We start from the raw sequence: 15,109 nt of genomic DNA on the forward strand, positions 1-15,109 counted from the left end.
GAGACTGTTCTTATGCAGAGAATAATCTACCTTTCCATCTCAGGTGCTATTTTGACCATAGGAACACAAGAACCTTACTGTGATCTATGAACAAAAGATGCACATTATCCTATTGTTTATACTGGTCTTGGAAGTTTCGAAGCACTTTACACAAGATGAGGGATAAGTGTAAATATTAAGAGACAAACAGAGCATGTGGTGGTATTAGTGTAAGATCCATTTAAAAGGATAGTTGATAATAAAGCTACACATTTGGTACATTGGCTCAACAATCAATTCCAAAGATGTTAAAAATGTGAATCCACAGGTTCAAGTAGAATGTTAAGATTGAGAAAAAAGTAACTTATACCTTGAAGATTGAGAAATAAGTAAAATACTGTGAACTGTATGTTGTTCCAGAATAACTGTAAAATGTCGAATGAAATTAACTACAATTGCTACCTTTTCATTTTTAATGTGGCACATGTTAACCAAATGTTTCAAACAAAACTCCACTCAATATACACATATCCAAATTAGAAAATAATTTATTAAGCATTAAAACATAGTCTGCAGCAAATATACATGCATGTAACGTCTATTCCACTACTCTATTCTGGGGCTTTAGTCTTTTTACCCTTAGCTTTGCGGACTTCTTCAATCAGATCTTTTAAGTATTGAATTTCTTTGGTTAGGGAATCAACTTTTTCATTCAGGGATTCATTTTTCTGCTCCAGTTCTCTACACTCTCCTGATAATGCTTCTTGCTCTGCCCTTTTCTTCTGTCTATATCGTGTGGCCGCTGTCTTATTCTGCTCCATCTTCTTCAGTTTCTTATCTATTCTCTTTTCTTCTTTAATCTTTGACGATAAGATTCGATCGTAAGGCTTGGGCCTCACAGAAAGATCAAGTTGTGTTGTAACTGATTGGTTATCACTGAGGGAACTAGTAGAAGTGGCAGGACTTTGTTGAGGTGACCCTAGATAAGACTCTGGGCTCATACATATTCCGCTATCATTATCAGAATGTGCTTCATCCTCTTTTTCACACTTGGGAAACACTAAAGTAGTGGGAGTTTCTGTTTTTCTGTCTCCTTCAAGAATGTCTATTTCACTACCTAGCTCTAAACTGAATGAATGGTCAACAGTAGAAATTAGTGGCCCTTGGGGTGCTGGAATTGGCAATAATGTGGTCAATGGGGCCACCTGGTCTGCTTCAGGAGACTTGGGGGATTGGATAATTGGTTCTGGTATTAATAAACTTTCTTTGCTGGGAATTTCAATGGGTGGTTCAAGCAGGTCACACGTGTCTTCCAACGTGGCCATGAGCTCATCTGGGGAGACGGTGGCTTCCAGATCAATACCTAACAGCGCATCAAAGTCAAACTCCTTCAAGTCCATCTTCTCCACCATCCAATCCATGCCAGAAAAGGCATCCTCTGTAAAATAAACAAAAAGCTATTCCAAAGATGATCTCAATAAATACAAAACTTTTCTTCTGCTTTAGATCCATGAAAAAATATATACATTTAAATAGACATCAAAAACCTCAAAGGTTACCCAATATTTGCAGAATAAATATAATTTATCTTACCCTGGTTGCTGTCTGTGGCATTATTCCAATTGCCCACATCCAGCCAACTGGAGGAGCCCACTTTAGCCTTATCGCTGGAGAACCCATGCGAACTGAAGTTCTTGGCCACCTCCAAGTAGTCATCTAAGAGCCCTAGACCTTCATCAGCCACCAAACACTGCTGGCTGAATGGGGAAAGAAAGTCCCCCAACAACATCTCTGTGTTTGAGAAGCTCATTCTGGTCACGTTTTAGTACTTTGTTGTCAATTTGTCTAGACAAATAGATGGTGTCTTTATCAATTACAGCAAAGCTGCTGTGCGATGATTTGAAAAACCTGGAAAAAACAAGATAATTATTATAAAAAGAGCCTTCAGATTTGAATCTCATGTTAAAATCATGTAGGGCAAATTGTGCACGGTAATACTGCACAAATGACTTAGTTGCAGCTTCCCCCCCCCCAGACTTCATTTGAACGTCTTAGATACCAATTAGAAACTACAGTACAACAGCGCCAACTAGAATTTTTTCAGCAAGTTGGCCTCCATTTCCTCCTAACTACACAGCTTAATTCAATCTCCACCCATGTTGGTCTGATTCATGAATTCATTAGTGACAACAGCTGCAGCCATTTCGTGATCTGTTTGCTCTGCATGTCTAACCTATAAATAGGCCGCCATTTTGTATCCTGCCACGTTTCCATCTGGTCACTGAGAATCTAATGATTGTAAGATGTAAGAGCCACATAATACCAAATTTGTTTATGTTCACTTATTTAAAAATTGGCAGTTTCCACAGAAAAGTTTATTTTAAAGTTACAGGTAATTCACTACCTCTTAACCTTATACAGACAATTCAACCTGCATTCCAGGCAACGCCACTAGTTATTTTAGCAAAATGTTTTTAGAGACACTAGCCTTAATGATAAAAAGGTAAATTTATTCGTCATATTTCCATTGTGAAAAGCAATTACCGTACTATCTCTTCCTCTTAACGAAGTAAGCCAATTTTAATTTATAGTTCTATTTTTGTCCAGAAAAAAGCTGTTAGTATATCAATTGCTTAAATCTCGGGGGATTGCCCCCCCCCCACAACTAAGGAAATCATTCTGCCTTCTAATTAGTCTGGGAAACCCAAGGGCTTATTAAACCACCTCCCCTTTCCATAAATAGCCTCATTTATAGTCTGGAATTCGTTGCGCTAAACTATTTCTTGATACCGTCCCACCCCCTCCCTTGTATTTTTCGGCCATGAACAAATGCTATTCCTTGGCTGAGATTTCCAATTTCCTTGTGTATATTTTCTCCTCCACCTGTTTTAAGTGTATACATAAATCTTCGCTGCCTAAATCTTGATTCCTTAACCCGACCGTACTGTTTGTTCGTCTTATCCTCCACCTTATTTAATAAAAGCCAATGTCTCCACCTTTGGTGAATTTCCACCCTTCCCCCCCCAAATACTCACGCCATGGTTGCAGATGCTTGGAAGTGCCGAGGCCGCGGCCGCCGCTGCTGCGACTCTGCAATGGCCGATGCCGTCGCTTGCGCTGCCGCCCCTACCATGCCATGGTGGCGGCCGCGTACACTAAAACCCTTCCTCGATTGCTCGATTGGTCACCGTTACACTCCGAACAAAAAAGGGGAGGAAGGGAAATACACGCGCTCTTCTTTTTTCGAAGATGACGAAACAACACATGGATCTTTTTCTCAGCGAGACAATAGGAGCGAGTGTGCGCGCGTTTTCTCTTTATATAGTCAATGAGATCCGGCCGAACCTTCTTTCAATAAGCAACGGTTCCAAAAAATCCTTCCGCCCAATATCTTCGGAATTGAATGCGTGCCATTCGAAAAAAGTAAAACTTCCTTACAGAGCTTCTCTCTGTGACGCTGGGGTTGAAGCGAACACTCCGCGAGGCTTCGTACCCGCATTCGATTAGTCCTACTCAAAAATTTGCGGAAGGATTACCGGGACTATTCTACGTTGTTGAATCATAATGACGGTTACAGCTGCTTTAATTCAGGTCAGACACGTGACGGGTGAAAAAGGAATTCTAGCTTGGTTTGCCTATTAGCCGCCCAAGAAGGGGTGGCCGCATTCTGCATTCCAGTAGTTTGAGAAAACACGTGAACATGAAGCACCTGATTGGTCGGCATCGTTAACTTCGCGTGTCCTGTGAACTATTGTTGGCTGAGCGAAGAAATAAGGATTGTGCTTAACTGTGTTGGGAAGGGGGGGGGGAATACTCTTGTACGGTTGCCCAAGATCATTAAAAATAGGGGCGGGTGGGGTATCTTCTCTTTTCTCTTAAAATACTGCTCTGTTTAGAATCTAGATGTTAATGAACGATCAGCCTTCTTCGTCCCTTTTGCCCGACTTCCTTCTTTGGGCCTTCCTCGGTGTTCTCTTCGCCATTTGTGGTTAGCGGCCATTGGATGTCCCATTGCCCCCAAGAAAGGGGGGGCGCGACTGCCGGGGGGGTTGCGACCCTCACTCTCCCTAACCACCGTGTTCAATAGGGGGAAGCAAGATGGTGGTCGGAAGCTTTGCGTTAGCCGGCTAACGCCCGAAGGCAGGGGTCGGCAACCTCGGCTCTTTTATGACTCGTGGACTTCAACTCCCAGAATTCCTGAGCCAGCATAGCTGGCTCAGGAATTCTGGGAGTTGAAGTCCACGAGTCATAAAAGAGCCGAGGTTGCCGACCCCTGCCCTAAGGCAACGAGACTACGCATCGGTTCTGGAAGTAGTAACCACTCCTCAGACCTCGTCTGGGTCGAATTGCCCTACATGGAGATCCCACGCTCGAAGCTTGTAGGCCGTTTGTGACGCACCGCCCAAGATATAGTCCCCTTGGTCGGGGAAACAGTTTACCTCAGCATCCGTTTTCTCGTTCTTTGGGTGGTGTGAGGGGCGCGGGAAGTCCATCCCCTCCCCCCAGTCTGCTGAAGAAGAAAAAAAAAACCGAGGCAGACGCCTCATTGGAACAGCCACCGCCCTCTTTTACTCGCGGATGGCTCAGGGCTGTCTGAGGGTGGGGCAGCATCAGCAGCTTGAGGAAAAAAACGGAAGCAGCGGCCATGGCGTGGGGGGCTTCCCCGCAGAACAGCGTCACCGAAAAGGACTGGATGTCCTGGCCTTTACGAGCCCGAGAAAGGATGAGGCTCGATAGGGAGACGAAATAGGTGCAAAGTGTTCCCTGCGTATTGGTAAAGGGCAGGTGCCTAAGGTTTATTAATTAAGCATATGCTACCAACTACTGAGATCTTTTGAAGTTTCCCCCTTCGAAGTTTTCCAGATAGTATCAGATCCAAATGATGCCAAATCTTATTATTTTTCCGATCCTTAAAATCACATCAGATGTTCGTCTTAAAATAAGACTGCAGTGAGGAAAAAAAGAATCATATAACTTCAATTAGTGCAGGTTCGCGTCCCACCATGCTCAAGGTTGACTCAGCCTTCCATCCTTCCGAGGTAGGTAAAATGAGAACCCAGACTGTTGGTGGCAATAAGCTGACTTTGTAATAATGCCGCTGGGGGGGGAAAGCTCTAATAAGCAGGCATATACATAGAATGAAGGCTATTGCTAAGCACATTGGTTTGTGCTTAAATTGTAAGCCGCCCTGAGTCTTCGGAGAAGGGCGGGATATAAATGGGATTAAAATAAAAAATAAATAAAATAAATGGTCACCAAACAAATGGTTATAAGTCGAGGACTACAATTATTATAAAGATTGTAGCATTTATAAAGGTTAAAGTTCACTTTGACAACATTCTTCTAAGTACCATTAAGTATTGCAAACCAAGAAGGTAATTACAAGATTATCTGATTGTATTTTCTCTTCATAAAGATAATATAGAAAAAGCCCCAGCATATCCAGCATATATTTAAAAAGAGCCACATGGTTGTGGAAGATTTTATTTCACAACTTTTATACACTGTTACAGACTATTAGAATTCTCTCCTCCAACCCTCTTATACAGACATGTCAAACACAAGGCCCGGGGGCCAGATCCGGCCCGCAAAGTGGTTTCATGCGGCCCGCGAAGCCATCCTGGAAACAGTGAGGGAACAGCCCCCACTGCCTTGGCCCTGGCCCAGAGACCCTCAGATTTGTCCCACTCCTGCCCAGGCCCCCATAGGCACCCTTGATGCCAACGATGTAGAGCTGGCCACGCCCACCCAGTAGGCCATACACACTCTTGCCACGCCCATCCAGTAGGCCACACCCACCCTGGCCATACACACCCAGCCCCCTGAGGGCAACCACAATGCTGATGCGGCCCTCAATGAAATTGAGTTTGACACCCCTGCTCTTATACATTTCAACTTGAGCAAATGTCTCAAGTATTCCATTAAACCTGGGAGGTCAGCAGTGCCAAGTGAAGACAATTAAATTTATTATTCAGCTAGCTGGTCAAAATTGCAGTTCCTACTGATTGGTTTGGCACCTATATTGCAGGATGAGCAGACTTGGGCTCCTTGGCTTGAGACCATGAGCTGCTATCACTGGCTTTCCACTTGCATTGATGACAGTGGCAATTTATTATCAGCCTTATCATGAAATAGGCTTAAATCCTTTTTACATATTTCAAAGGAAAAAAAACCAATTCATCATTGCTCTGTAGGAAATAAAAGACATGAAAGTGAAAAAACAAAAACAAAATGGCATCTTACTGTCACAGTGATAGTTGGTTAAAGCTACATACAATATTCAACCTCATAACAATTTAAGAAAAAATATTTTTGCAACTTTTTAAAATAATATATTAAATAAGTGGGAATGCAAGGGATACTGGATTCTTCTAATTCTTGCCTCAGATGTGATTTGCTTTCCTGTTCTAAATCCACTAAGGGACAAAAAGAAAAAGGGAGCAAAGATGGAGAACAAAGGGCCCCATAGCAAAGTCTCTAATTGCATAATGTTTGTGTAGGTGTTCATCAACACATGTAACAGGAAGATTGAGAATGGGGAGGAATGCATTCTGGAAACTATATTAATCAGTAAAAAGAAAAATGAAATATTTCCCAGGTTACAAATTGCCAAGCATTCAACGATAACTTTGTCTTTGGCTATAAGACTGAAACTTAAATTAGGATAATACTGATTCCATTGCCACAATATATGTATCATCTGTAAAAGACAATCTGATCTCAAAATATGAGTGGTGCACTCTCCATACCTACAGAATTGAAGCCTACACATCACAACTAAACTGAAGATTATCTTAATAACATAAGTACTAGGGTCATACTTTGAAAGTGATTTGAAAGAAGCATTTTGGACTTGCATGAACCTAGCAGCTCTGGATCTATGGAGATTCTCAGTCATCCAGGACATGGTTGTTCCAAAGCTGCTTTTTTTTAAGAGGCAACTGGACTTTCTTGTTTTTCTTTGAAGACATTTCACTTCTCATCCAAGATTCTTCAGAGCTGAAAAAGCTTCTTGAATGAGAAGCAAAATGTCAAAAAAAACCACAAGAAAATCCCTCTTGAAAAAAGCACCTTTGGGATAGTAGCTCGTGCTATTCATTAAATTCATTTTTTCAGGCTTCCACCGCTTTACGGATTCCATTCATTAAAGTTAACACAACTCTTTTACGTAGCACTCCTGAAAAAGAACTGGCTGCTTTAATGAATATCAAATGATTCTGTGCAAATAGGGACCAAGCCCCTTCTTTCAAATCAGTACTGAAGCAGATGTAGCCTTAGCAAGCAGCACTTTCAACAGAAAGAATATGGAAGATTTATGTTCAACTCCCAAGACCTGCAGATTATCTCATCCACTCTGCCCTTTAATGTTGAGGGTGGATATTTGAAACAAGGTAACCCTCAGAACTACCTATGTATTACAGTAGTAATACTTGTTATGCAGGTTTGACAGTTTCGTCTCTTAGAGCATTGTTTTTCAACCTTTTTGGGGCAAAGGCACACTTGTTTCATGAAAAAAATCATGCGGTCTCTCTGCAGTGCCGACTCCCGCCGAGTCCTGGTCTCCGTCCGTCTCCTCCTGCTCTGGTCCTCCTGGTGACTCGAGTCGCGACGTCTTCTCTCCGCTGCTGCACACACTGTGCTCGGGCGGGAAGGAAGTCGGAAGATGATGTCCTACTGTGATAGGTCCAGGCTGGAGTCTGGACCAATCACAGCCCGGACATCAGAAAAGTGGAGGGTGTCCCCCTGAGGGGCGCCAATCGGCGCCCCTGCTGGCCGAGGGCGGAGTCAAAACCCCACCCCCCCATACCCAGGACACAGTCCGGCGCCCGCCTAATGGGCGAAAATTTGACATTTTTAAAAAAATCTTTCGAATTTTTCAATTTTTCCCACGGCACACCAGGCAACATCTGGTTGAAAAACAGTGGTTGAAAAACACTGTCTTAGAGTACCTCCTATTTTTTTTTCTTGGGGGAAGATGGAAGAAGTACCAGATGATAGCAGCATTAACAAACCATATATTCCCAAGAGATTACACATTCACCATGACATGCTTGTATCTGTAAAGCAGGAGATACAGCTATTGCAGCTCCTCCCTACATGTTATATCGTTTTACAGAATGCAGTTTAAGAAGGTTATATAAATTATGTATGGAAGACCACATAGGAGGAAAAGTGCTGATACTTTCTTGAATATAAGTGGATCAAACTGTTAAATATACAGTATATGCCACCTCCTTTAAATGTATAAACAGCATAAAACATATTTTTCACTTAAAACTATTTTGCTTTCCTCCAGTAGTGTCATTTTTTCTAATTGCCTGTGCCCAATAGTTTATAGATAAAACCGTCAGGAAGTATACATCAGTGTCCATACGTTCACCAGCTATCCAATGATTTGAAGTTCAAGACTAATGGTATGCAATATTAAGAATTGAAGAGGGCAAAGGTGCTTCAAAATCACACTGGGCATTTCTGACCATCAATAACAAGAACAGCACAACAAGTTATGCCAACCAAAGCCTCTTTGGCTTCTTCAGTTTTGCATACAGTCACCTCAGCTACCTTTTGTATGATTTTAAGGCACAAAATTTTTAGAAGTGCCATAGCACTTATTCAAGAATCTTTACTTCAAGTGTCTTGCTCTGTATCTTAGTGATATTTCCTAATTTCTCAATTAACACATGGACAAATAATTTCAAAAGCAATGAATATGAAATTTCTTTTCTTACATTCCTCTGCATCAATTAGCAATCTGCTACCAGTTTTTCAACCAAGGGTGTATTGAGGACCTTATATGCATATGCATGTGCAGTGAAGGACTCCAGTCGGGCAAAATAGCAAGTCCTAGACCAGGGGTGTCAAACTCAATTTCATTGAGGGCCGCATCAGCATTGCAGTTGCCCTCAGGGGGCCGGGTGGGTATGGCCATGGTGGGCATGGCCTACTGGGTGGGAGTGGCTAGAGTGCGTATGGCCTACTGGGTGGGCATGGCCAGCTCTACATTGTTCGCATCAAGGGTGCCTATGGGGGCCTGGGTAGGAGTGGGACAGATCTGAGGGTTTCTGGGCCAGGGCCAAGGCAGTGGGGGCCGTTCCCTCACTGTTTCCAGGATGGCTTCGCGGGCCACATGAAACCACTTCGCGGGCCGGATCCGGCCCCCAGGCCTTGTGTTTGACATGTCTGTCCTAGACAATATGCACTCAGATTTAAAAATATGGGGTTATCATTTAAGCAACATGCTTAAATTAAGACAGTATAATACAATCAATGTATAGAACTCACAAATATATATCCTGCTACAAATACTTTTCTTGAAGCTTTTCTGTCAAGCACTTTTGTAATAAAAAGGGAAAAATAATCAATAGGAACAAAGCTTATTATACTTTGGGGGTTCTTAAAATTGTTAGTGACAATTTTACACTTTTGAAATAGGTAAGAATTTTCATTGCAGCAAAATACAAAGTATTACAGGAAATACAGCATACGTTGGGACTCCATCAGCGGGTACATCAATAAGAACTTTATAGCAAATTGAGCAGATCTTCAATGTTGCTTCTTCCTCCAGTTCCTTGAGTGGAGTGGAACTAGACTGGTAGCACCAAGAATCTAATCTTCCTCTATTTAATAACAGTAAAAGTACAGAGGCAGATTTGCAAAATAAACAGGGCAAGATGTGCATAACTCACTCAGAAGACAAATTGTCATGGTAAGTAGTTCTAACACTAACTCACACTTAAGGCAGTGATTACATTTGCAGCAGGAGTTCTGGTTCTGAAAGTGAACAGTACAGAGTATAGCCTAACTCTTCTACTTCTTCAGTAGTAAGCTCTGAAAACAAGTTCACCTTGGGATTTAAAGCACTCGGAAGAATCCCTTCTTCCAAATAGCCAATTAGTTTTCTCAATGCCTGAAGAAAACGGTCAGCTATTGCATTTTGTGACCAATCCGTTTCTTCTTGGGTCAGGTGTAATATTACATTGGTAAGCTGGCTAGCAGAAAGACAACACAGAACTCGGTTCAGTTTACATACGGCCTTGAGGATCTTGAGGCACAAAGAACGGCAACCAGAGTCATCTTGGTCCAAGGCCCGCAGACGAGCTGTCTCTGCTGGCCGAAGGCTGAGTCGCCATAGATTATCATATTGGGCCAGTCGGTGTGGCTTGGCTACCAATACAGAATCACCTAGTGTCACAGATGGTAAAAAGTCTATTAGAAGATGCCGATCCCGTTCATACTGGACCTCCAAAGTTAGAGATTCTAAGGGTGCAACTGGATGGATCACATAATCTAGGAGGGATCCAATTGCTGGCCAGTTGATGGAGCCAGCCACTACTTTCTCAAAGGTACAACATACAGTCTTGGGTGAGAGGTAACCCCCCACTACACAGCGGTCCCAATAACTGCTACCACGAGGAAAATATTCTGGGTTTTCCCGACGTACTAGGCAGAAGCCAGGGATGTTCATAATGGTTTCTTCACCTGGAATGCATGACCATAAATTCTGTTCTAGCACAAGAGGAACAATAAGTTGGATGTGATCAGCTGTCACAACCTAGCAACAAAGAGAAATAAAGAGAGCATTAAACATCTGAGGACTGGTCCTATCAATTATCAGCTAGCTTACTTGCCACCCTCCAAATGTTTGGATTTGAATTCTCATAATTAAAGGATATAATCCAACTAATGTGGCCACTAAATTGGGAAAAGCCAGGCCAGAAGGAAGGCTGGGAATACTAAGAACACTTCAGTTGCATTATCAGTGATGCTCAATACAGTATCCTCTTTAGTTATACTGAAGCCATAGAGGCAGCTACAACAAACTTACAAGATAAATAGGAATTATTTTGAAATACAATAGAAAACTAGCACGTATGGACACCAAATGCTAGGCTAAAAATACTATGCTATACTGAGTAAACAATTTGGAAATATATTTATTTCACTGAACAGATGTAGAAAAGACACAGAATACAGAAATGTGGATATTGGCCCCAAAAGGGGATCTTTTTCTTGTACAAGATCAGATTAGACACAAAAAAATCTAAACATAACCCTAAGAATATGATAGTGGGATAAACCTCTCTACCAATATTATTCTTGCTAAACAACATTTAAAGCTTTTCACCCATTCAGTTTACCTGTAAATCATCACAGAGGCTACCACTCAGATACATCTCACGGAGAGGCATATCTGGCAATTTGGTACGGAGGAAAGTGCGTAATTCAGCACAGATATCCACAGCAGCTTGCTTGGCTTTGGTCTGTTCTTCTACAGAGATAGCCACCTTTCTCCGATAATAAGCAAACAGTTTTTCTTGCAAGGACATCCGAAGGCGGGATTTCTTCAATTCCACCTGGCTTCTCTTAGCAGGTGATTTATGCTTCATAAGTTTGACTGAATCTGTTCAAAGTAATACAGCAGAAAAACTCAAAAAGACCCAGATATTTCACTGCAAATTGCTTGTATAAATTGCCTAAACTGAAATCGTTCTGTTCTGAACATGTATTTTTTAACAAACAAAATAGCCTTTGGATAAGGTTTAAAGGGGAAAGAAAATTCATGGGACAATCAAGAAGCAGACATCCTTTGTTGTTAAAATCAAAGGAAACAAACTACAAAGCCATTCTGAATACATGAAATATAGCATATAGTCAATACAACGTATGTATACTTTCTTTAGACTAGTACTCACCTATTTCAAAATCTGAAGCTTCTGTGGGCAGAGTCTGCAAAGAACGGCTAAGATTTGTCTTCATGTCTTGGTTCAGTAATCGTGATGATGACCCAAGCCAGCTTGGTTCCTCCCAGCTTCTCTTTCCTGACTGGCTTAAATGGGTGGGGCTGGCTGGAGCACTAATTGCTCTGTCATACATCTGCAGAGAGTAAAAGCAGAATATTGATTATATAACCTAATAAGACTACCCTACTGCATTTTCCCCCAACCTCAATAAATCTTGATATTTCTTTACCAACTACATTATTTCTTTCTTTTAATCTTGTATTTTAAATGTTATGTCATATAGCAGGGGTTCCCAACCAGGGGTGCTCGCACCCCCTGGGGGTGCAAGATATTCCAAGGGGTGCGAAAACTTGAGTTTTCAAAATTATAGTGTATATGCATAATTCATTGCCATTATTTTGAACTTTTCTAAGGGGTGTGAGAATATATCAGAAGCATTTTAGGGGTGCGGGATATAAAAAAGGTTGGGAGCCGCTGTCATATAGTATGCCTTATTTTAATTTTAATGCTTCTGACACAAATATTTCTTACCCGTTTGACAGCCAAGGTAGCAATCCCCAGCATAGCAGCACCTCCCACTCCCAGTACAAGTCGAGCATTGGACAATACAAAATCAATAGCCGTGCCAATTCCATTGTCATCTTTCTTTCCTTTGCGCTCTCCAGAGCCTGCCATTATTCCTATATGGGGAAAAAACAAACAGCGTAATTGCCATTCAGTGCTTATTTGGTTTTAATGCCATGAACTTTTACTAAGATTAATTATTTGAAGCTAAGTTTATTTTAAATATACAACCTTAAAACATGTTTTAATTGTAAAAAACAATTCTAATTGTAAAAACCATAATCCCAATGCTAGTTAACACAGTATAAATCAATAACTAAAGCCAAACTGTAATCAATACTAAAAATTTCACTTTCCACAAAATTAAAATGCAGACTCTATGTAGAAAAATGTAGAAAAGGCCCAATTGAGAGTGTGGTACAAATCTATATACAAGGTTATAGCCTAAGAATGGTCTCTAATTATAACTGAATTCTGTATCAGGTTTACTTTTTAAATATGAAATTATTCTAGACATTGAAGCACATTTCCTCAATTTAGTTAGCCGTTCCTCCAAAGAAGGAATCAATGAAGTACACATATCCCATCCTTGCAGTCATGAATATATTCCAAGCTCATTCAATATAAACAACCATATTTTTAATCTGGGACCTTCCCATAATGTTCAGTCAAAACAAACCACCTTTTGAAAACACCAGGCTGTGTAAGGTTAACATGAAGTGAGATTTATTCAAGACCAAGCAGCAAAATTGATATTAAGTGAATATCTGACATGCAAATAAGACCCTCTTTTACATTAATAAACTTAGAGCTATTAGAATTCCCCAGTAGCAGAAACTAATTTTAAAAAAGAATTTTATGTTGAAAAGGAGTTTCTGGAAAAAGACTAGCTAAAACATAATTGCAAACAACGTCAAGGATGGACAAATTATACTTGCACAAAAAGGTTTGTGAAGATCTGAGAAAAAATACATTTAGGAATTAAAGAGATGAAACACCGAAAAACATATGCAGGTAGCCTAGAACTGTAACTTTATGAACCAATATTTCAATGGATGCATCTTAGGCAAACTTATTACCAGAATTTAAGGAGAGTCAAAATAAGAGTTGCCAGTACAGGAACAAAACCTGGATATAAATTTCTCCATCCTCTGCACTGTAAACATTAATTTTGTAATATTATTAGCATACATAATCTTCATAATGCCAATTTCAAACATGGTAGAATTATTTTATTACTATAAAAATTAATTTATAATTACTCAGATTAGTAATTAGTAACTCTAGTTACTAAGATCAGCTTTTTATCTGTACAAATAATAATTTAAATAGCAAAATATATCTCTATATATATTTTACCTGAGGCTTAATGCATCTGCAAAAAAGGAAGGAAAAATGCTCCCAGGGGTATATGTAGGATAGTTTGGGGAATTGATTTTTTACAGATTTGCAGCAGACTTCTGATAGTGACTATCCAGTTCAAATTGCTAAATAAATTAAGGAAAATAAAAGAAAAAATAAGAAAAAAAACAAACACCTAAATAAGCCCTCCAAGTTTGTTGTGCAAAAAAGTCTGCCCCTTTTTAAGATGTCGCTCTTTATCTTCTGGGGACGTAAGGTGCTGGTTCTTGCGAAATTCTTTCCGGATAGAGCTGAGATAGAAATCACGATCAGTGTAGCGCAAGCCACGTCCTTGACGCAACAGTGCACGATAAAGGTTTAGCACAGCTTCACGGCTCCACGTTGCCATGGAGGACGAGTTGAACAGTGAACTAAAGAAACACAAAACAGAGAAAATGAAGTAATTTGAGAATTTATATATACTTCAGTCATTTCATTTTTTAAAAAAGAATGAGTAAAATAAATCTAATCATAAAAATAAATCCAGTAATTCATAATACTAGAATTACTAGCACAGTAATAACTAATAAGGAAAACGTGTGGTTATTACAAAATATTATCTTCCTGTAGCTAATAGGGACATTAAGTTTCTACATGATTAACAGTACAATCTGCAATGCTTTTATTTCAAACCCACGAGGGTCTTTCGTTCACCAGTTTAGCTTTTATCTATTTAATAGTATACTACTTCATCAAGTGAAATGTTTCAAGTCTTTATATGTGTCCCAATTCCTTCCTCATATATCACAACTTCTCAGCTTGTGGTATTTTATTTTATTGCTCAACATTCTGGAATCTGGGCAAAATCCTATTTTGTTTAACTGACCTGCTCCCCAGAGGTTTTCAGGATAGTAATTTAGCAATCATAGAAGAAAGGCTATCTAGGTGTAACTAGGGCTCGATTAAACCTCCCATAACGGTGAGGAAATAGATGCCTCTTTGTAAAATGGACAAAGCTGGTTATGAAGTCCTCAAGCGAGACCCAAACGTGAGTAATATAACTAAGCAGCCTGGGGTAGATGTCTCCTTCCGTAAGAAAAGGAGGGATAGGGGCTTAATAAAGAAGCTGAAAGGCCATCACAGCAATCTAGCAAGAGAGAAAACGGTCTCACGCATGGGGAAACCTACGGAGTACCGCCGCGGACGGGTAAGCGGAAGTCTTTTGGAGGCGCTGGGACTCACCCTTGAGAGGGCGGGAAATCCTGCGACAATAAAAGAAACGGACTCCGCTTTGGATGCCTTAGAGCAGAGCCGCCGCGCTCCAGAGCTCTCAATCCCGCCTCTTCCCGTAACCGGCAGAGTTCCCAGGGTCATGCAACAATATGGCCACTTTTTGCTTCCGGGTCATGGGTCTTTTACCATAGAAAGGGAACGGTTCCGCAAAAAAAGTCTCCGTTCCTAGTAGTCCATCAATGTGCGAGAAG

General features: G+C 40.7%; 3 protein-coding genes across 5 annotated transcripts; all 3 read right to left on the bottom strand.

Moving 5' to 3' along the window:
* Positions 1 to 509: 509 nt before the first annotated feature.
* ATF4 (activating transcription factor 4) lies at positions 510 to 3,307 on the bottom strand. The gene is made up of 3 exons (XM_083365693.1): positions 3,015 to 3,307; positions 1,573 to 1,887; positions 510 to 1,417 (listed from the first exon to the last, which is right to left on the bottom strand). The coding sequence occupies exons 2-3, from the start codon at positions 1,787 to 1,789 to the stop codon at positions 591 to 593; spliced, it is 1,044 nt and encodes a 347-aa protein (XP_083221819.1). The 5' UTR covers positions 1,790 to 1,887; positions 3,015 to 3,307; the 3' UTR covers positions 510 to 590.
* A 5,942-nt stretch (positions 3,308 to 9,249) lies between these two features.
* Positions 9,250 to 12,395, bottom strand: MIEF1 (mitochondrial elongation factor 1; the record flags this gene model as incomplete). Of its 2 annotated transcripts, XM_083365755.1 has the most annotated exons (5): positions 9,250 to 10,161; positions 10,459 to 10,531; positions 11,118 to 11,380; positions 11,673 to 11,853; positions 12,252 to 12,395. In XM_083365755.1, the coding sequence occupies 5 exons, from the start codon at positions 12,393 to 12,395 to the stop codon at positions 9,725 to 9,727; spliced, it is 1,098 nt and encodes a 365-aa protein (XP_083221881.1). In that variant the 3' UTR covers positions 9,250 to 9,724. The 2 variants fall into 2 exon arrangements, with proteins under 2 accessions (XP_083221881.1, XP_083221880.1); XM_083365754.1 differs by having other exon boundaries at positions 9,250 to 10,531.
* MIURF (mitochondrial elongation factor 1 upstream open reading frame) lies at positions 12,297 to 15,006 on the bottom strand. 2 transcript variants are annotated; one of them, XR_014492852.1, is made up of 4 exons: positions 14,868 to 15,006; positions 13,822 to 14,056; positions 13,364 to 13,440; positions 12,297 to 12,400 (listed from the first exon to the last, which is right to left on the bottom strand). XR_014492852.1 is itself a non-coding variant. In XM_083365756.1 (3 exons), the coding sequence occupies exon 2, from the start codon at positions 14,032 to 14,034 to the stop codon at positions 13,822 to 13,824; it is 213 nt and encodes a 70-aa protein (XP_083221882.1). In that variant the 5' UTR covers positions 14,035 to 14,056; positions 14,868 to 15,006; the 3' UTR covers positions 12,490 to 13,440. The 2 variants fall into 2 exon arrangements, 1 of the variants encoding a protein (XP_083221882.1); XM_083365756.1 differs by lacking the exon at positions 12,297 to 12,400 and having other exon boundaries at positions 12,490 to 13,440.
* Between the last annotated feature and the right edge of the window lie 103 nt (positions 15,007 to 15,109).

This window comes from Vipera ursinii, assembly GCF_947247035.1.
Source record: "Vipera ursinii genome assembly, chromosome: 6".
Lineage (NCBI taxonomy): Eukaryota > Metazoa > Chordata > Lepidosauria > Squamata > Viperidae > Vipera > Vipera ursinii.